Consider the following 21178-nt stretch of genomic DNA (forward strand, 5'->3'; position numbering starts at 1 on the left):
AATTGGCCGGACTGTAGACAGGCGTCCAGTAGCCCGCGGAATCTCTCCCCTAGGGACCGCAGCGCCAGAGCCAGGACGCGTCCTGGGATCCCATCTGGACCCGGTGCCGTGTTTTTGGCTTTTAGCCTCCGCACGGCTGCGTCTAGCTCTGCCTCCGTTACCGGAGGCACCCCGACTTCCGCACCCTCGAACCCTGCGAGCTGATGGGGAGGTGCCATTTCTGGGGGCTGGTGTTCCGGTCTGTTCGGAAACAAGTTGGAAACAACAACCCCCAGTAGTCGAGGCTCGAGACTCTCTGTCAAGGGGGGGGCCCAAGGGCGTAATTTACCCCTGACCGTCTTGTACGGCCTCCCCCATGGGTCTCGGTTTAGAGTCTCGAGAAGCTCCGCTCTGGCGCTCGCCTTTGCCTCGCAGATGGAGAGCTGCAGCGCCTTGACCGCCTCCCTGTAGGCACTGTACAGCCGCGTCTCCTCTTCAACGTCTCGGTGTCTGCGTCGACGGGACCGTGTGTACTGGCGTCTCGCCCTGTTGGAGCGGGATCGGAGTTCTTCGATTTCTCGCGACCACCAGTACACTTGACGCTTCGGAGGCCGTGGCTTGGCTCGCGACATGCCTGCGTCACAGACTTGTGACATGGCTTCGCGGAACCAGGCTGCCTCCTCCTCGGTCTCCACAGGCCCAGGAGATGTTGTCCAGGCCTGGACGAGGGACGCTATCTCCACCGCTTCGCGATCCAGGCTGTTCAGGGCCCAACGAGGGTAAGGGGTCGCAGCACGGCCATTCGGACGACGATCCGTGTCTGTCGTGCCTCCGGAGGACGTGGAGACATCAAACCGGATGTACAAATGGTCTGATAATGTCTCCACCGTCTCCAGTACTCTCCAGCCACGGACGCGGGTCGCGAGTGCCGGGGTCGCGAACGTCACGTCCACTATGGATTCTCCCTGCCAGCGCACGCAGGTGCTGGCCGACCCTCGGTTCAGAACCGACATTCCGGTCATCGTCGCCCATTCCTCTAGAAGGTCTCCGCGAATGTCGGTTGCGGGACAGCCCCAGGCCATGGATTTGGCGTTTAAGTCACCTGCGACAACTACCTGGCGCGGTTGGGTCTGCCCAACGAGAGCCGCCAGCTGGCCGAGGAAGGCTTCGAACTCGGAGACTCTTCTGTTGGGGGAGAAATATACCCCGATCAGGGTAATTTCGCCCCAGAGGACAGCCACATAGCCTCGACCCCTCGACAACGTGGAGGGGGGCGGTATACCCTCTACCCCTGCTTTTGTTATAATGGCCACCAAGCCATCCAGGTCCGCAGCCCAGTTGTGGCTGGGGGGGACGTAGTACGGCTCGGCGACCACGGCAGCATCTATCGACCACTGCGCCATGGACTGCAGGAGGAGATCTTGCGCCCCGGCGCAGTGGTTTATGTTCGCCTGGAGGATCCGATTAGTTGACCTCGTCATTTGGCGCATTGCTAATCGGGCCCTCTTGTGCAGCCAGAGGCGCCGCCACTCCAGGGGTGCCTGATTTGTTGGTCACCTTCCGGGACATGCGTTTTGGGGCTTTAGCCCCCATCGCGCAGGTACTGCTGCCGGCACTGTGGTCAGCAGATTTGCCCGCTGCAGTGCACAGAGTGCAGTGGGGCGCGGCGGTGCAGTCCCTGGCCCGGTGACCAGATTGACCGCATCGGTAGCACTGGTCACTGCGGTCGATTTCTGAGGTGCACCCCTTCCTAACATGGCCAGGCACCAGGCAGCGGAAGCACCTCAGGGGTCGGGACTCCAGCAGCTTCACGTTTGCCGAAGCCCAACCGACGAGGAGTCGCCCCTCAGCCACTTTCTTGGCGGCTGCTACGGGGCAGCGAGCCCACGCTGTGCCCAGGCCTGTTGGCGCGCGGGAGATCCGGCCAACTTTCACTGCCTCTAGGGCACACCCTCCAACTTTCGCCACGGCAGCGGCGAGCTCTTCCTCTGTAACCGAGTCATCCAGGCCGGAAATGCGCATCTCCGCGCATTTTACCGGCCTAGAGATGCGGACGTCGGCCACATTAAGCGTCTCCCTCAACTTGGCAGCAAGAGAGTCTGCTTGGTTGCCGCTGGTGGTGTCTGGGCCTGGGATCTCCAGGATTGCCGCCCCTGTCACTGCCCTACGGAACCTTAGACCGGTGATACCGAGCCCATCCAGGGAAATTTTGGACTTGGCCTCCGTGATCAACGTTCCGTAGGTAACGCCCCTCTCTTCTGCTCCCGTCTCCAGGGTGAGGACTACGGCGGCTGACCGCGGGGTGCGCAGTAGCGCCTTGGTCTTATTGCGACCCTTCCCTTCTTGCGCTTTCCGCGGTGCCGCCGGCTGTTGCGGCTTCGCAGTCGTCGCTGCTCCAACGGGAGACTTCTTTTTGTTCTTCTTACCCCGCTTGACCACAGTCGTCCATTCCTCTTCCGAGGCAGGCACTGTTGTCTGCAGCCGAGGCTGCCGGACTTGGGAAGCGGGGCCAGGAACACTCGTAGGACGCTTTTTGGGCCCCTCCTTCTTTTTATTCTTTTTCGCAGCCCGCTTCGCACCCGCTGGGTTGGTAGGAGCTGGAGTGTGACCGGGGGGAGAGCTTCCTGCTTTGGAAGGTGTGGGAGCAGACGACACCTGAGTAGGTTGCTGTGGGAGCAGTTTCTCCTCCAGGGCGCTCAACCTTGTACCCATCATTTCAGTCACCTTGGCCACGATATTGCGCTCTAAGTCACCTTGCTCCCGAGCAGGTGATGTCGTCGTCTCTTGGCGCGTCCCTTCGAGGCGCTGCCCAAGGCTAGTGCGCAAGTCGCCCATCTCCTTACGGAGCTCGGCCATTTCCGCCTTAAGGCGAGCGTTTTCGGCGGCGAGCCTCCTCGTCTCATCGGAGACAGTCCGGCCCCTCATCTCACCGACAGCTTCCCTGATCGCAGCCACAGCCTCCTTCAGGATTCGTTGGTACGTGCCCTTTAGGTTTTTGGACTTGGTGGCCACGTCCTTGATAAGCCCCAGACTATCACGCACCTGCTGGTTTAGGGCCAGGACAGTGCGGTTTTCTTCGTCGTCTGACCCACTTGTCGTCCCAAACGAATCCGGATGGCGGGCAAGCCGTCTTAGCGTCACCATTTTGGACGCGGCCATCAGGTCCTCTTCAGTTTGCAGCTCGAGCTCCCGGCGCTTAGCCTTTTCCTTGGTTAGCCCGGCGTGGCGCGCCGTGGATGGTTGGCGGCCTGTTCCTCGCTTGGAGGGCCCCGAGGCGGACTTTCCTCGCTCCGCAAGATCGGAAGCCTCGCCGCTCGGCGATGCTCCCGTGTCGCTACCACTGCTTCGCTGCCTCTTCCGTCCTGCGGCCATTTGGGCAGTCAGCGAAACGTCGGATTCGGCGGTTTCCCCGTCGGTTGGCACCGGAGAGAAAAATACTCCGTCCCCAGGGAGGTCACCCGTGTCTATTCTCATGGGGGAGAAGAACTCCTCCCTGCCAAGAGAGGGGACCCTTTCTGGCATGCGTTCTATTCGCACTACGGGTTGCCGTCTCTCACTAAGCCCCCTAGCGGGTTTGGGTGGGGAGCGTGTAGAATCCACCGCCGTCCCCGGAGGCACGTCCTCATCATGGAACACCCAGCGCCCCTGGGCGTCCTGAAATGGTCGGAATCCATCCTTGGGGTGGCCAGTGGAGGCTCCTGCCTCCGCCGGACTGCTATTCTCCCCATCACCCCCTCCTTGCAGCCTCAATACCAAATCACTCTGCAAATCGGTGTCCATGAAGTGTTTGCTTGTGTTGTCGTTTCGGGATCGTGAGTGGTTTGCCCCCCCAGAATACGGAAGGCGGCATGTCGCCACAGCATGGGCAATTGCCCGTCCTGTGGCGACATGGAGGATTGAAACCTCCTGGGGTAGTTCTACATTTTCGTTTCCACTCATTTTGTGTGCTATTTTGAGGAGGTATGCCCCTCCCTGACGTTTGTGACTGGACTCCCTCCAGCCACGCATCCCATCGGCACGCCAGACACACCTTGGGATTGGGGTGATTTTTATAGTGGTTTTCTTCCACTTTTCCATCCGCCGCGCTTGGTGGCCGGAGCCATCCCCACTCCTCCCCCCGCCAGAGGTAATTTCTAATAGGGGACCTATTAGAAATTCCCAACAGGGACTTTGCAGCTCACACTGTGCCCTCTGCTATTCAGAGGGACACGCGGAGCCACCCGCCCAGCCACTCCTCAGGGTATCAATCAAGGAACTGCTCCTCGGGCAAAGATCCGGAATGTGACCCCCCGCAGCCGTCATTGGAAGCCAAAAGCCCCCCAGACGCACAACAGATCCGCGCGGCATCCGGTGCGCGATCCTCCCGATCCGCTGACACCGCCGACCCGCCCGGAGAAATAGATCTGCAATTGGGTTTCACAGAAGCCCAATGCACAATCCTTCCAGACAGCTAGGCAATGTCAGAAAAGCAGAAGGCTCTCCAATCCGGCAACCACCCACATCCACGACGCGTCAGGGAGCCCTCAGCCTCCCCCAGCGCCTACGGGGGGAAGTCCCCAGACGTCCGCTCGCGAAACAGTGACTCGATTGACACAACATTGCTCCTCCCCTCTGCTCGTCCACTGCGCCGTCTGCTTATTCAGAGGGACGCGTGGAGAGCCATTCTCGGGCACAAAGCCCCCCAAATCCCCCCCCTGGTGTTTGGTTCGCGGGACAACGTCCTACCCCAGCACGACAACGGGCCGGGGCATTCCCCTATCCACCACCTGGGGACGCGCCACGTCGGGGTTCACCTCCCCGCCCACTCGGACACCCGAGCAGGTCCGTGGCAGGTCGAGGGGGAACCTAACCTTTTTTTTTTTTTTTTTTTTTTTTTTTTTTCGTTGGAAAACACACCCGGGGGAGGAAATGCGGGTTATGTGGGACTCGGCAAAGGTGCCGCTACCCACTAAAAAACCAACGGTATGCCTGCACGCCACCAGTGGGGCGTGGCCACGGGTTCTCTGGAGTACGCAACCGCAACCACGCCGGCGCCGCCCGCCTATGCAGCGGGCCCTTCTCTTGAGGAACTTCTACCCCTGCCTCCTCAGAAGGCGCGTGGGCATACCACGCGCGCCCTCTCTGCGAGGCCTATGTAATGGGCAGCGACGCCCCCGCGCCGCTGCCCAGACCTCGCTAGGTGGGGGGGAGGAGATGGGCATACGCTCTCCTCCGGGCCCCTGTGCGCTTGCGGCGGATCGGGTGCGAGGCTGGGTTGGCCTCCCTTTCCCTCTCCGCTGCCTCCTTCTGCGACATTACATCCTCGCAGAAGGAGAGGACCGCTTTCCACGACCTCTCGTCGGCAACCATAGCCTTAACTACGGCTGGCAAGGAGAGGTCGTTCCCCACCACTGCCGCGAGTTCGCGGCGCTGCCCCTCCCAGGCTGGGCATTCCTCCAGGGTATGCTGCGCCGTGTCCTCGCCGCAGCCACACTGGTGGCACTCCGCCGTCTCCTCCCGTCTTGCGTACCGGTGCAGGTAGCTCCCGAAACAGCCATGCCCCGTGAGCACCTGCACCAGCCGGAATGTTAGCGAGCCCCGCTCTCTCTCCAGCCAGTCTTGTAGGACCGGCCGGACCGCCTCGACAGTCCGGTGCCCTTCCTCGCGTCCAGCCAGTTGCTCCTCCCATTGGAGGACAATGGACTGCCGGACGAGGAGCTTTTGCGCCTCTACCTCCCTAGGCGCAGGATGGAACTCCCGCAGCCGGAGCTCCCTGCGCCACTCGTATAGAGACGCTTGGGCCTCCGCCTCCAGATCCCACGGAGGCGTTCCCGCCAGCAAGCACGCCGCATCATATGAGGTGGTGCGGTAGCCGCGTACGACGCTGATGGCCATCGCCCTCTGAGCCTTTCTCAGCAGGGCGACATTTCGGGCCGCCAGATTCACCGCCCAGATCGGCGCCCCGTACAGGGCCATCGATCGCACCACCCCCATATATAGACGGCGGCTCGCCACCTCCGGCCCCCCGATGTTGGGCATCAGCCTCTTCAGTGCGGCCGAAGCTGCCATTAGTCGGGGGGTCAGGCGGGCAAAGTGCTCGCGGAAGCTCCATCGGGAATCGAGGACAAGTCCAAGATATCTCATATTGGACTTTACCTCGATTCGGGTGCCACCAACGACGATGCTGGATCCTACAGGCGGCGCCTTCCGGGCTGCGTGGAAGCAGAGCGCCTCGGACTTGTGTAGCGCCACCTCCAGACCCAGCATCGTTATACGTCTCACCACCTGTGCCACCGTCACGGTGGCGAGGCGTGCTGCTTCCCGGTACGAGGTCCCCCGGGACGTGACCAGCGTGTCATCTGCGTAGCAGGTCACACTTGACCCCGGGAGAAGCTCCCCCCGCAGCACCCAGTCGTACCCAATGTTCCACAGGAGCGGCCCTAAGACCGAGCCCTGTGGAACACCGCACGATGTCTCCCACCTTATAAGCCCGCCACCCCGGACCGGATACTCCACACACCGCTCCGAGAGGTAGGCCCCGACTATTTGGCACAAATAGGGAGGCACTTTGTGGTATTTTAGCGCCTCCCTAATGCACGACCACGGCAGGGTGTTAAAGGCATTGGCGATATCCAAGGACACCGCCAGGAGAACCCCACCGTGGTCAACCGCCTCATCCGAGAGGGCTTTGATGCGTGCGACCGCATCCACGGTCGACCTGCCTTCCCGGAATCCAAACTGCTGCTCGGACAAGTCGGGTCCCACACCTCGGAGGTGCTCGACGAGGCGACAGCAGATGATGCGCTCGAAGAGCTTGTCAGCCTCGTCGAGCAATACGATCGGACGGTAGGCTGATGGAGATTCCGCGGGACGCCCATCCTTTTTTAGGAGGACGAGCCGGCCGGTTTTCCATATGGTCGGAAATTGGCCGGACTGTAGACAGGCGTCCAGTAGCCCGCGGAATCTCTCCCCTAGGGACCGCAGCGCCAGAGCCAGGACGCGTCCTGGGATCCCATCTGGACCCGGTGCCGTGTTTTTGGCTTTTAGCCTCCGCACGGCTGCGTCTAGCTCTGCCTCCGTTACCGGAGGCACCCCGACTTCCGCACCCTCGAACCCTGCGAGCTGATGGGGAGGTGCCATTTCTGGGGGCTGGTGTTCCGGTCTGTTCGGAAACAAGTTGGAAACAACAACCCCCAGTAGTCGAGGCTCGAGACTCTCTGTCAAGGGGGGGGCCCAAGGGCGTAATTTACCCCTGACCGTCTTGTACGGCCTCCCCCATGGGTCTCGGTTTAGAGTCTCGAGAAGCTCCGCTCTGGCGCTCGCCTTTGCCTCGCAGATGGAGAGCTGCAGCGCCTTGACCGCCTCCCTGTAGGCACTGTACAGCCGCGTCTCCTCTTCAACGTCTCGGTGTCTGCGTCGACGGGACCGTGTGTACTGGCGTCTCGCCCTGTTGGAGCGGGATCGGAGTTCTTCGATTTCTCGCGACCACCAGTACACTTGACGCTTCGGAGGCCGTGGCTTGGCTCGCGACATGCCTGCGTCACAGACTTGTGACATGGCTTCGCGGAACCAGGCTGCCTCCTCCTCGGTCTCCACAGGCCCAGGAGATGTTGTCCAGGCCTGGACGAGGGACGCTATCTCCACCGCTTCGCGATCCAGGCTGTTCAGGGCCCAACGAGGGTAAGGGGTCGCAGCACGGCCATTCGGACGACGATCCGTGTCTGTCGTGCCTCCGGAGGACGTGGAGACATCAAACCGGATGTACAAATGGTCTGATAATGTCTCCACCGTCTCCAGTACTCTCCAGCCACGGACGCGGGTCGCGAGTGCCGGGGTCGCGAACGTCACGTCCACTATGGATTCTCCCTGCCAGCGCACGCAGGTGCTGGCCGACCCTCGGTTCAGAACCGACATTCCGGTCATCGTCGCCCATTCCTCTAGAAGGTCTCCGCGAATGTCGGTTGCGGGACAGCCCCAGGCCATGGATTTGGCGTTTAAGTCACCTGCGACAACTACCTGGCGCGGTTGGGTCTGCCCAACGAGAGCCGCCAGCTGGCCGAGGAAGGCTTCGAACTCGGAGACTCTTCTGTTGGGGGAGAAATATACCCCGATCAGGGTAATTTCGCCCCAGAGGACAGCCACATAGCCTCGACCCCTCGACAACGTGGAGGGGGGCGGTATACCCTCTACCCCTGCTTTTGTTATAATGGCCACCAAGCCATCCAGGTCCGCAGCCCAGTTGTGGCTGGGGGGGACGTAGTACGGCTCGGCGACCACGGCAGCATCTATCGACCACTGCGCCATGGACTGCAGGAGGAGATCTTGCGCCCCGGCGCAGTGGTTTATGTTCGCCTGGAGGATCCGATTAGTTGACCTCGTCATTTGGCGCATTGCTAATCGGGCCCTCTTGTGCAGCCAGAGGCGCCGCCACTCCAGGGGTGCCTGATTTGTTGGTCACCTTCCGGGACATGCGTTTTGGGGCTTTAGCCCCCATCGCGCAGGTACTGCTGCCGGCACTGTGGTCAGCAGATTTGCCCGCTGCAGTGCACAGAGTGCAGTGGGGCGCGGCGGTGCAGTCCCTGGCCCGGTGACCAGATTGACCGCATCGGTAGCACTGGTCACTGCGGTCGATTTCTGAGGTGCACCCCTTCCTAACATGGCCAGGCACCAGGCAGCGGAAGCACCTCAGGGGTCGGGACTCCAGCAGCTTCACGTTTGCCGAAGCCCAACCGACGAGGAGTCGCCCCTCAGCCACTTTCTTGGCGGCTGCTACGGGGCAGCGAGCCCACGCTGTGCCCAGGCCTGTTGGCGCGCGGGAGATCCGGCCAACTTTCACTGCCTCTAGGGCACACCCTCCAACTTTCGCCACGGCAGCGGCGAGCTCTTCCTCTGTAACCGAGTCATCCAGGCCGGAAATGCGCATCTCCGCGCATTTTACCGGCCTAGAGATGCGGACGTCGGCCACATTAAGCGTCTCCCTCAACTTGGCAGCAAGAGAGTCTGCTTGGTTGCCGCTGGTGGTGTCTGGGCCTGGGATCTCCAGGATTGCCGCCCCTGTCACTGCCCTACGGAACCTTAGACCGGTGATACCGAGCCCATCCAGGGAAATTTTGGACTTGGCCTCCGTGATCAACGTTCCGTAGGTAACGCCCCTCTCTTCTGCTCCCGTCTCCAGGGTGAGGACTACGGCGGCTGACCGCGGGGTGCGCAGTAGCGCCTTGGTCTTATTGCGACCCTTCCCTTCTTGCGCTTTCCGCGGTGCCGCCGGCTGTTGCGGCTTCGCAGTCGTCGCTGCTCCAACGGGAGACTTCTTTTTGTTCTTCTTACCCCGCTTGACCACAGTCGTCCATTCCTCTTCCGAGGCAGGCACTGTTGTCTGCAGCCGAGGCTGCCGGACTTGGGAAGCGGGGCCAGGAACACTCGTAGGACGCTTTTTGGGCCCCTCCTTCTTTTTATTCTTTTTCGCAGCCCGCTTCGCACCCGCTGGGTTGGTAGGAGCTGGAGTGTGACCGGGGGGAGAGCTTCCTGCTTTGGAAGGTGTGGGAGCAGACGACACCTGAGTAGGTTGCTGTGGGAGCAGTTTCTCCTCCAGGGCGCTCAACCTTGTACCCATCATTTCAGTCACCTTGGCCACGATATTGCGCTCTAAGTCACCTTGCTCCCGAGCAGGTGATGTCGTCGTCTCTTGGCGCGTCCCTTCGAGGCGCTGCCCAAGGCTAGTGCGCAAGTCGCCCATCTCCTTACGGAGCTCGGCCATTTCCGCCTTAAGGCGAGCGTTTTCGGCGGCGAGCCTCCTCGTCTCATCGGAGACAGTCCGGCCCCTCATCTCACCGACAGCTTCCCTGATCGCAGCCACAGCCTCCTTCAGGATTCGTTGGTACGTGCCCTTTAGGTTTTTGGACTTGGTGGCCACGTCCTTGATAAGCCCCAGACTATCACGCACCTGCTGGTTTAGGGCCAGGACAGTGCGGTTTTCTTCGTCGTCTGACCCACTTGTCGTCCCAAACGAATCCGGATGGCGGGCAAGCCGTCTTAGCGTCACCATTTTGGACGCGGCCATCAGGTCCTCTTCAGTTTGCAGCTCGAGCTCCCGGCGCTTAGCCTTTTCCTTGGTTAGCCCGGCGTGGCGCGCCGTGGATGGTTGGCGGCCTGTTCCTCGCTTGGAGGGCCCCGAGGCGGACTTTCCTCGCTCCGCAAGATCGGAAGCCTCGCCGCTCGGCGATGCTCCCGTGTCGCTACCACTGCTTCGCTGCCTCTTCCGTCCTGCGGCCATTTGGGCAGTCAGCGAAACGTCGGATTCGGCGGTTTCCCCGTCGGTTGGCACCGGAGAGAAAAATACTCCGTCCCCAGGGAGGTCACCCGTGTCTATTCTCATGGGGGAGAAGAACTCCTCCCTGCCAAGAGAGGGGACCCTTTCTGGCATGCGTTCTATTCGCACTACGGGTTGCCGTCTCTCACTAAGCCCCCTAGCGGGTTTGGGTGGGGAGCGTGTAGAATCCACCGCCGTCCCCGGAGGCACGTCCTCATCATGGAACACCCAGCGCCCCTGGGCGTCCTGAAATGGTCGGAATCCATCCTTGGGGTGGCCAGTGGAGGCTCCTGCCTCCGCCGGACTGCTATTCTCCCCATCACCCCCTCCTTGCAGCCTCAATACCAAATCACTCTGCAAATCGGTGTCCATGAAGTGTTTGCTTGTGTTGTCGTTTCGGGATCGTGAGTGGTTTGCCCCCCCAGAATACGGAAGGCGGCATGTCGCCACAGCATGGGCAATTGCCCGTCCTGTGGCGACATGGAGGATTGAAACCTCCTGGGGTAGTTCTACATTTTCGTTTCCACTCATTTTGTGTGCTATTTTGAGGAGGTATGCCCCTCCCTGACGTTTGTGACTGGACTCCCTCCAGCCACGCATCCCATCGGCACGCCAGACACACCTTGGGATTGGGGTGATTTTTATAGTGGTTTTCTTCCACTTTTCCATCCGCCGCGCTTGGTGGCCGGAGCCATCCCCACTCCTCCCCCCGCCAGAGGTAATTTCTAATAGGGGACCTATTAGAAATTCCCAACAGGGACTTTGCAGCTCACACTGTGCCCTCTGCTATTCAGAGGGACACGCGGAGCCACCCGCCCAGCCACTCCTCAGGGTATCAATCAAGGAACTGCTCCTCGGGCAAAGATCCGGAATGTGACCCCCCGCAGCCGTCATTGGAAGCCAAAAGCCCCCCAGACGCACAACAGATCCGCGCGGCATCCGGTGCGCGATCCTCCCGATCCGCTGACACCGCCGACCCGCCCGGAGAAATAGATCTGCAATTGGGTTTCACAGAAGCCCAATGCACAATCCTTCCAGACAGCTAGGCAATGTCAGAAAAGCAGAAGGCTCTCCAATCCGGCAACCACCCACATCCACGACGCGTCAGGGAGCCCTCAGCCTCCCCCAGCGCCTACGGGGGGAAGTCCCCAGACGTCCGCTCGCGAAACAGTGACTCGATTGACACAACATTGCTCCTCCCCTCTGCTCGTCCACTGCGCCGTCTGCTTATTCAGAGGGACGCGTGGAGAGCCATTCTCGGGCACAAAGCCCCCCAAATCCCCCCCCTGGTGTTTGGTTCGCGGGACAACGTCCTACCCCAGCACGACAACGGGCCGGGGCATTCCCCTATCCACCACCTGGGGACGCGCCACGTCGGGGTTCACCTCCCCGCCCACTCGGACACCCGAGCAGGTCCGTGGCAGGTCGAGGGGGAACCTAACCTTTTTTTTTTTTTTTTTTTTTTTTTTTTTTCGTTGGAAAACACACCCGGGGGAGGAAATGCGGGTTATGTGGGACTCGGCAAAGGTGCCGCTACCCACTAAAAAACCAACGGTATGCCTGCACGCCACCAGTGGGGCGTGGCCACGGGTTCTCTGGAGTACGCAACCGCAACCACGCCGGCGCCGCCCGCCTATGCAGCGGGCCCTTCTCTTGAGGAACTTCTACCCCTGCCTCCTCAGAAGGCGCGTGGGCATACCACGCGCGCCCTCTCTGCGAGGCCTATGTAATGGGCAGCGACGCCCCCGCGCCGCTGCCCAGACCTCGCTAGGTGGGGGGGAGGAGATGGGCATACGCTCTCCTCCGGGCCCCTGTGCGCTTGCGGCGGATCGGGTGCGAGGCTGGGTTGGCCTCCCTTTCCCTCTCCGCTGCCTCCTTCTGCGACATTACATCCTCGCAGAAGGAGAGGACCGCTTTCCACGACCTCTCGTCGGCAACCATAGCCTTAACTACGGCTGGCAAGGAGAGGTCGTTCCCCACCACTGCCGCGAGTTCGCGGCGCTGCCCCTCCCAGGCTGGGCATTCCTCCAGGGTATGCTGCGCCGTGTCCTCGCCGCAGCCACACTGGTGGCACTCCGCCGTCTCCTCCCGTCTTGCGTACCGGTGCAGGTAGCTCCCGAAACAGCCATGCCCCGTGAGCACCTGCACCAGCCGGAATGTTAGCGAGCCCCGCTCTCTCTCCAGCCAGTCTTGTAGGACCGGCCGGACCGCCTCGACAGTCCGGTGCCCTTCCTCGCGTCCAGCCAGTTGCTCCTCCCATTGGAGGACAATGGACTGCCGGACGAGGAGCTTTTGCGCCTCTACCTCCCTAGGCGCAGGATGGAACTCCCGCAGCCGGAGCTCCCTGCGCCACTCGTATAGAGACGCTTGGGCCTCCGCCTCCAGATCCCACGGAGGCGTTCCCGCCAGCAAGCACGCCGCATCATATGAGGTGGTGCGGTAGCCGCGTACGACGCTGATGGCCATCGCCCTCTGAGCCTTTCTCAGCAGGGCGACATTTCGGGCCGCCAGATTCACCGCCCAGATCGGCGCCCCGTACAGGGCCATCGATCGCACCACCCCCATATATAGACGGCGGCTCGCCACCTCCGGCCCCCCGATGTTGGGCATCAGCCTCTTCAGTGCGGCCGAAGCTGCCATTAGTCGGGGGGTCAGGCGGGCAAAGTGCTCGCGGAAGCTCCATCGGGAATCGAGGACAAGTCCAAGATATCTCATATTGGACTTTACCTCGATTCGGGTGCCACCAACGACGATGCTGGATCCTACAGGCGGCGCCTTCCGGGCTGCGTGGAAGCAGAGCGCCTCGGACTTGTGTAGCGCCACCTCCAGACCCAGCATCGTTATACGTCTCACCACCTGTGCCACCGTCACGGTGGCGAGGCGTGCTGCTTCCCGGTACGAGGTCCCCCGGGACGTGACCAGCGTGTCATCTGCGTAGCAGGTCACACTTGACCCCGGGAGAAGCTCCCCCCGCAGCACCCAGTCGTACCCAATGTTCCACAGGAGCGGCCCTAAGACCGAGCCCTGTGGAACACCGCACGATGTCTCCCACCTTATAAGCCCGCCACCCCGGACCGGATACTCCACACACCGCTCCGAGAGGTAGGCCCCGACTATTTGGCACAAATAGGGAGGCACTTTGTGGTATTTTAGCGCCTCCCTAATGCACGACCACGGCAGGGTGTTAAAGGCATTGGCGATATCCAAGGACACCGCCAGGAGAACCCCACCGTGGTCAACCGCCTCATCCGAGAGGGCTTTGATGCGTGCGACCGCATCCACGGTCGACCTGCCTTCCCGGAATCCAAACTGCTGCTCGGACAAGTCGGGTCCCACACCTCGGAGGTGCTCGACGAGGCGACAGCAGATGATGCGCTCGAAGAGCTTGTCAGCCTCGTCGAGCAATACGATCGGACGGTAGGCTGATGGAGATTCCGCGGGACGCCCATCCTTTTTTAGGAGGACGAGCCGGCCGGTTTTCCATATGGTCGGAAATTGGCCGGACTGTAGACAGGCGTCCAGTAGCCCGCGGAATCTCTCCCCTAGGGACCGCAGCGCCAGAGCCAGGACGCGTCCTGGGATCCCATCTGGACCCGGTGCCGTGTTTTTGGCTTTTAGCCTCCGCACGGCTGCGTCTAGCTCTGCCTCCGTTACCGGAGGCACCCCGACTTCCGCACCCTCGAACCCTGCGAGCTGATGGGGAGGTGCCATTTCTGGGGGCTGGTGTTCCGGTCTGTTCGGAAACAAGTTGGAAACAACAACCCCCAGTAGTCGAGGCTCGAGACTCTCTGTCAAGGGGGGGGCCCAAGGGCGTAATTTACCCCTGACCGTCTTGTACGGCCTCCCCCATGGGTCTCGGTTTAGAGTCTCGAGAAGCTCCGCTCTGGCGCTCGCCTTTGCCTCGCAGATGGAGAGCTGCAGCGCCTTGACCGCCTCCCTGTAGGCACTGTACAGCCGCGTCTCCTCTTCAACGTCTCGGTGTCTGCGTCGACGGGACCGTGTGTACTGGCGTCTCGCCCTGTTGGAGCGGGATCGGAGTTCTTCGATTTCTCGCGACCACCAGTACACTTGACGCTTCGGAGGCCGTGGCTTGGCTCGCGACATGCCTGCGTCACAGACTTGTGACATGGCTTCGCGGAACCAGGCTGCCTCCTCCTCGGTCTCCACAGGCCCAGGAGATGTTGTCCAGGCCTGGACGAGGGACGCTATCTCCACCGCTTCGCGATCCAGGCTGTTCAGGGCCCAACGAGGGTAAGGGGTCGCAGCACGGCCATTCGGACGACGATCCGTGTCTGTCGTGCCTCCGGAGGACGTGGAGACATCAAACCGGATGTACAAATGGTCTGATAATGTCTCCACCGTCTCCAGTACTCTCCAGCCACGGACGCGGGTCGCGAGTGCCGGGGTCGCGAACGTCACGTCCACTATGGATTCTCCCTGCCAGCGCACGCAGGTGCTGGCCGACCCTCGGTTCAGAACCGACATTCCGGTCATCGTCGCCCATTCCTCTAGAAGGTCTCCGCGAATGTCGGTTGCGGGACAGCCCCAGGCCATGGATTTGGCGTTTAAGTCACCTGCGACAACTACCTGGCGCGGTTGGGTCTGCCCAACGAGAGCCGCCAGCTGGCCGAGGAAGGCTTCGAACTCGGAGACTCTTCTGTTGGGGGAGAAATATACCCCGATCAGGGTAATTTCGCCCCAGAGGACAGCCACATAGCCTCGACCCCTCGACAACGTGGAGGGGGGCGGTATACCCTCTACCCCTGCTTTTGTTATAATGGCCACCAAGCCATCCAGGTCCGCAGCCCAGTTGTGGCTGGGGGGGACGTAGTACGGCTCGGCGACCACGGCAGCATCTATCGACCACTGCGCCATGGACTGCAGGAGGAGATCTTGCGCCCCGGCGCAGTGGTTTATGTTCGCCTGGAGGATCCGATTAGTTGACCTCGTCATTTGGCGCATTGCTAATCGGGCCCTCTTGTGCAGCCAGAGGCGCCGCCACTCCAGGGGTGCCTGATTTGTTGGTCACCTTCCGGGACATGCGTTTTGGGGCTTTAGCCCCCATCGCGCAGGTACTGCTGCCGGCACTGTGGTCAGCAGATTTGCCCGCTGCAGTGCACAGAGTGCAGTGGGGCGCGGCGGTGCAGTCCCTGGCCCGGTGACCAGATTGACCGCATCGGTAGCACTGGTCACTGCGGTCGATTTCTGAGGTGCACCCCTTCCTAACATGGCCAGGCACCAGGCAGCGGAAGCACCTCAGGGGTCGGGACTCCAGCAGCTTCACGTTTGCCGAAGCCCAACCGACGAGGAGTCGCCCCTCAGCCACTTTCTTGGCGGCTGCTACGGGGCAGCGAGCCCACGCTGTGCCCAGGCCTGTTGGCGCGCGGGAGATCCGGCCAACTTTCACTGCCTCTAGGGCACACCCTCCAACTTTCGCCACGGCAGCGGCGAGCTCTTCCTCTGTAACCGAGTCATCCAGGCCGGAAATGCGCATCTCCGCGCATTTTACCGGCCTAGAGATGCGGACGTCGGCCACATTAAGCGTCTCCCTCAACTTGGCAGCAAGAGAGTCTGCTTGGTTGCCGCTGGTGGTGTCTGGGCCTGGGATCTCCAGGATTGCCGCCCCTGTCACTGCCCTACGGAACCTTAGACCGGTGATACCGAGCCCATCCAGGGAAATTTTGGACTTGGCCTCCGTGATCAACGTTCCGTAGGTAACGCCCCTCTCTTCTGCTCCCGTCTCCAGGGTGAGGACTACGGCGGCTGACCGCGGGGTGCGCAGTAGCGCCTTGGTCTTATTGCGACCCTTCCCTTCTTGCGCTTTCCGCGGTGCCGCCGGCTGTTGCGGCTTCGCAGTCGTCGCTGCTCCAACGGGAGACTTCTTTTTGTTCTTCTTACCCCGCTTGACCACAGTCGTCCATTCCTCTTCCGAGGCAGGCACTGTTGTCTGCAGCCGAGGCTGCCGGACTTGGGAAGCGGGGCCAGGAACACTCGTAGGACGCTTTTTGGGCCCCTCCTTCTTTTTATTCTTTTTCGCAGCCCGCTTCGCACCCGCTGGGTTGGTAGGAGCTGGAGTGTGACCGGGGGGAGAGCTTCCTGCTTTGGAAGGTGTGGGAGCAGACGACACCTGAGTAGGTTGCTGTGGGAGCAGTTTCTCCTCCAGGGCGCTCAACCTTGTACCCATCATTTCAGTCACCTTGGCCACGATATTGCGCTCTAAGTCACCTTGCTCCCGAGCAGGTGATGTCGTCGTCTCTTGGCGCGTCCCTTCGAGGCGCTGCCCAAGGCTAGTGCGCAAGTCGCCCATCTCCTTACGGAGCTCGGCCATTTCCGCCTTAAGGCGAGCGTTTTCGGCGGCGAGCCTCCTCGTCTCATCGGAGACAGTCCGGCCCCTCATCTCACCGACAGCTTCCCTGATCGCAGCCACAGCCTCCTTCAGGATTCGTTGGTACGTGCCCTTTAGGTTTTTGGACTTGGTGGCCACGTCCTTGATAAGCCCCAGACTATCACGCACCTGCTGGTTTAGGGCCAGGACAGTGCGGTTTTCTTCGTCGTCTGACCCACTTGTCGTCCCAAACGAATCCGGATGGCGGGCAAGCCGTCTTAGCGTCACCATTTTGGACGCGGCCATCAGGTCCTCTTCAGTTTGCAGCTCGAGCTCCCGGCGCTTAGCCTTTTCCTTGGTTAGCCCGGCGTGGCGCGCCGTGGATGGTTGGCGGCCTGTTCCTCGCTTGGAGGGCCCCGAGGCGGACTTTCCTCGCTCCGCAAGATCGGAAGCCTCGCCGCTCGGCGATGCTCCCGTGTCGCTACCACTGCTTCGCTGCCTCTTCCGTCCTGCGGCCATTTGGGCAGTCAGCGAAACGTCGGATTCGGCGGTTTCCCCGTCGGTTGGCACCGGAGAGAAAAATACTCCGTCCCCAGGGAGGTCACCCGTGTCTATTCTCATGGGGGAGAAGAACTCCTCCCTGCCAAGAGAGGGGACCCTTTCTGGCATGCGTTCTATTCGCACTACGGGTTGCCGTCTCTCACTAAGCCCCCTAGCGGGTTTGGGTGGGGAGCGTGTAGAATCCACCGCCGTCCCCGGAGGCACGTCCTCATCATGGAACACCCAGCGCCCCTGGGCGTCCTGAAATGGTCGGAATCCATCCTTGGGGTGGCCAGTGGAGGCTCCTGCCTCCGCCGGACTGCTATTCTCCCCATCACCCCCTCCTTGCAGCCTCAATACCAAATCACTCTGCAAATCGGTGTCCATGAAGTGTTTGCTTGTGTTGTCGTTTCGGGATCGTGAGTGGTTTGCCCCCCCAGAATACGGAAGGCGGCATGTCGCCACAGCATGGGCAATTGCCCGTCCTGTGGCGACATGGAGGATTGAAACCTCCTGGGGTAGTTCTACATTTTCGTTTCCACTCATTTTGTGTGCTATTTTGAGGAGGTATGCCCCTCCCTGACGTTTGTGACTGGACTCCCTCCAGCCACGCATCCCATCGGCACGCCAGACACACCTTGGGATTGGGGTGATTTTTATAGTGGTTTTCTTCCACTTTTCCATCCGCCGCGCTTGGTGGCCGGAGCCATCCCCACTCCTCCCCCCGCCAGAGGTAATTTCTAATAGGGGACCTATTAGAAATTCCCAACAGGGACTTTGCAGCTCACACTGTGCCCTCTGCTATTCAGAGGGACACGCGGAGCCACCCGCCCAGCCACTCCTCAGGGTATCAATCAAGGAACTGCTCCTCGGGCAAAGATCCGGAATGTGACCCCCCGCAGCCGTCATTGGAAGCCAAAAGCCCCCCAGACGCACAACAGATCCGCGCGGCATCCGGTGCGCGATCCTCCCGATCCGCTGACACCGCCGACCCGCCCGGAGAAATAGATCTGCAATTGGGTTTCACAGAAGCCCAATGCACAATCCTTCCAGACAGCTAGGCAATGTCAGAAAAGCAGAAGGCTCTCCAATCCGGCAACCACCCACATCCACGACGCGTCAGGGAGCCCTCAGCCTCCCCCAGCGCCTACGGGGGGAAGTCCCCAGACGTCCGCTCGCGAAACAGTGACTCGATTGACACAACATTGCTCCTCCCCTCTGCTCGTCCACTGCGCCGTCTGCTTATTCAGAGGGACGCGTGGAGAGCCATTCTCGGGCACAAAGCCCCCCAAATCCCCCCCCTGGTGTTTGGTTCGCGGGACAACGTCCTACCCCAGCACGACAACGGGCCGGGGCATTCCCCTATCCACCACCTGGGGACGCGCCACGTCGGGGTTCACCTCCCCGCCCACTCGGACACCCGAGCAGGTCCGTGGCAGGTCGAGGGGGAACCTAACCTTTTTTTTTTTTTTTTTTTTTTTTTTTTTTCGTTGGAAAACACACCCGGGGGAGGAAATGCGGGTTATGTGGGACTCGGCAAAGGTGCCGCTACCCACTAAAAAACCAACGGTATGCCTGCACGCCACCAGTGGGGCGTGGCCACGGGTTCTCTGGAGTACGCAACCGCAACCACGCCGGCGCCGCCCGCCTATGCAGCGGGCCCTTCTCTTGAGGAACTTCTACCCCTGCCTCCTCAGAAGGCGCGTGGGCATACCACGCGCGCCCTCTCTGCGAGGCCTATGTAATGGGCAGCGACGCCCCCGCGCCGCTGCCCAGACCTCGCTAGGTGGGGGGGAGGAGATGGGCATACGCTCTCCTCCGGGCCCCTGTGCGCTTGCGGCGGATCGGGTGCGAGGCTGGGTTGGCCTCCCTTTCCCTCTCCGCTGCCTCCTTCTGCGACATTACATCCTCGCAGAAGGAGAGGACCGCTTTCCACGACCTCTCGTCGGCAACCATAGCCTTAACTACGGCTGGCAAGGAGAGGTCGTTCCCCACCACTGCCGCGAGTTCGCGGCGCTGCCCCTCCCAGGCTGGGCATTCCTCCAGGGTATGCTGCGCCGTGTCCTCGCCGCAGCCACACTGGTGGCACTCCGCCGTCTCCTCCCGTCTTGCGTACCGGTGCAGGTAGCTCCCGAAACAGCCATGCCCCGTGAGCACCTGCACCAGCCGGAATGTTAGCGAGCCCCGCTCTCTCTCCAGCCAGTCTTGTAGGACCGGCCGGACCGCCTCGACAGTCCGGTGCCCTTCCTCGCGTCCAGCCAGTTGCTCCTCCCATTGGAGGACAATGGACTGCCGGACGAGGAGCTTTTGCGCCTCTACCTCCCTAGGCGCAGGATGGAACTCCCGCAGCCGGAGCTCCCTGCGCCACTCGTATAGAGACGCTTGGGCCTCCGCCTCCAGATCCCACGGAGGCGTTCCCGCCAGCAAGCACGCCGCATCATATGAGGTGGTGCGGTAGCCGCGTACGACGCTGATGGCCATCGCCCTCTGAGCCTTTCTCAGCAGGGCGACATTTCGGGCCGCCAGATTCACCGCCCAGATCGGCGCCCCGTACAGGGCCATCGATCGCACCACCCCCATATATAGACGGCGGCTCGCCACCTCCGGCCCCCCGATGTTGGGCATCAGCCTCTTCAGTGCGGCCGAAGCTGCCATTAGTCGGGGGGTCAGGCGGGCAAAGTGCTCGCGGAAGCTCCATCGGGAATCGAGGACAAGTCCAAGATATCTCATATTGGACTTTACCTCGATTCGGGTGCCACCAACGACGATGCTGGATCCTACAGGCGGCGCCTTCCGGGCTGCGTGGAAGCAGAGCGCCTCGGACTTGTGTAGCGCCACCTCCAGACCCAGCATCGTTATACGTCTCACCACCTGTGCCACCGTCACGGTGGCGAGGCGTGCTGCTTCCCGGTACGAGGTCCCCCGGGACGTGACCAGCGTGTCATCTGCGTAGCAGGTCACACTTGACCCCGGGAGAAGCTCCCCCCGCAGCACCCAGTCGTACCCAATGTTCCACAGGAGCGGCCCTAAGACCGAGCCCTGTGGAACACCGCACGATGTCTCCCACCTTATAAGCCCGCCACCCCGGACCGGATACTCCACACACCGCTCCGAGAGGTAGGCCCCGACTATTTGGCACAAATAGGGAGGCACTTTGTGGTATTTTAGCGCCTCCCTAATGCACGACCACGGCAGGGTGTTAAAGGCATTGGCGATATCCAAGGACACCGCCAGGAGAACCCCACCGTGGTCAACCGCCTCATCCGAGAGGGCTTTGATGCGTGCGACCGCATCCACGGTCGACCTGCCTTCCCGGAATCCAAACTGCTGCTCGGACAAGTCGGGTCCCACACCTCGGAGGTGCTCGACGAGGCGACAGCAGATGATGCGCTCGAAGAGCTTGTCAGCCTCGTCGAGCAATACGATCGGACGGTAGGCTGATGGAGATTCCGCGGGACGCCCATCCTTTTTTAGGAGGACGAGCCGGCCGGTTTTCCATATGGTCGGAAATTGGCCGGACTGTAGACAGGCGTCCAGTAGCCCGCGGAATCTCTCCCCTAGGGACCGCAGCGCCAGAGCCAGGACGCGTCCTGGGATCCCATCTGGACCCGGTGCCGTGTTTTTGGCTTTTAGCCTCCGCACGGCTGCGTCTAGCTCTGCCTCCGTTACCGGAGGCACCCCGACTTCCGCACCCTCGAACCCTGCGAGCTGATGGGGAGGTGCCATTTCTGGGGGCTGGTGTTCCGGTCTGTTCGGAAACAAGTTGGAAACAACCACCCCCAGTAGTCGAGGCTCGAGACTCTCTGTCAAGGGGGGGGCCCAAGGGCGTAATTTACCCCTGACCGTCTTGTACGGCCTCCCCCATGGGTCTCGGTTTAGAGTCTCGAGAAGCTCCGCTCTGGCGCTCGCCTTTGCCTCGCAGATGGAGAGCTGCAGCGCCTTGACCGCCTCCCTGTAGGCACTGTACAGCCGCGTCTCCTCTTCAACGTCTCGGTGTCTGCGTCGACGGGACCGTGTGTACTGGCGTCTCGCCCTGTTGGAGCGGG

General features: G+C 61.5%; 3 protein-coding genes across 3 annotated transcripts; all 3 read right to left on the reverse strand.

Moving 5' to 3' along the window:
• Positions 1-1443: 1443 nt before the first annotated feature.
• Positions 1444-3759, reverse strand: LOC134659962 (uncharacterized). The gene is made up of 2 exons (XM_063515659.1): positions 2559-3759; positions 1444-2369 (listed from the first exon to the last, which is right to left on the reverse strand). The coding sequence occupies exons 1-2, from the start codon at positions 3757-3759 to the stop codon at positions 1444-1446; spliced, it is 2127 nt and encodes a 708-aa protein (XP_063371729.1).
• A 4564-nt stretch (positions 3760-8323) lies between these two features.
• LOC134659963 (uncharacterized) lies at positions 8324-10639 on the reverse strand. Its single transcript, XM_063515660.1, has 2 exons — positions 9439-10639; positions 8324-9249 (listed from the first exon to the last, which is right to left on the reverse strand). The coding sequence occupies exons 1-2, from the start codon at positions 10637-10639 to the stop codon at positions 8324-8326; spliced, it is 2127 nt and encodes a 708-aa protein (XP_063371730.1).
• A 4564-nt stretch (positions 10640-15203) lies between these two features.
• On the reverse strand, positions 15204-17519 carry LOC134659964 (uncharacterized). The gene is made up of 2 exons (XM_063515661.1): positions 16319-17519; positions 15204-16129 (listed from the first exon to the last, which is right to left on the reverse strand). Exons 1-2 carry the CDS (start codon positions 17517-17519, stop codon positions 15204-15206), a joined length of 2127 nt encoding a protein of 708 aa, XP_063371731.1.
• Positions 17520-21178: the final 3659 nt, after the last annotated feature.

Source organism: Cydia amplana, chromosome 26 (genome assembly GCF_948474715.1).
Source record: "Cydia amplana chromosome 26, ilCydAmpl1.1, whole genome shotgun sequence".
Classification (NCBI taxonomy): domain Eukaryota; kingdom Metazoa; phylum Arthropoda; class Insecta; order Lepidoptera; family Tortricidae; genus Cydia; species Cydia amplana.

What these genes read in the sequence shown, in the direction of transcription:
- LOC134659964 (XM_063515661.1), bottom strand. Translation starts at nt 17,519, where the DNA reads ATGGACACCGATTTGCAGAGTGATTTGGTATTGAGGCTGCAAGGAGGG. An exon ending in AGCTCCTACCAACCCAGCGG is followed by an intron (nt 16,130 to 16,318) that starts GTGCGAAGCGGG and finishes CCGTTGGAGCAG; the next exon opens with CGACGACTGCGAAGCCGCAA.
- LOC134659963 (XM_063515660.1), bottom strand. Translation starts at nt 10,639, where the DNA reads ATGGACACCGATTTGCAGAGTGATTTGGTATTGAGGCTGCAAGGAGGG. An exon ending in AGCTCCTACCAACCCAGCGG is followed by an intron (nt 9,250 to 9,438) that starts GTGCGAAGCGGG and finishes CCGTTGGAGCAG; the next exon opens with CGACGACTGCGAAGCCGCAA.
- LOC134659962 (XM_063515659.1), bottom strand. Translation starts at nt 3,759, where the DNA reads ATGGACACCGATTTGCAGAGTGATTTGGTATTGAGGCTGCAAGGAGGG. An exon ending in AGCTCCTACCAACCCAGCGG is followed by an intron (nt 2,370 to 2,558) that starts GTGCGAAGCGGG and finishes CCGTTGGAGCAG; the next exon opens with CGACGACTGCGAAGCCGCAA.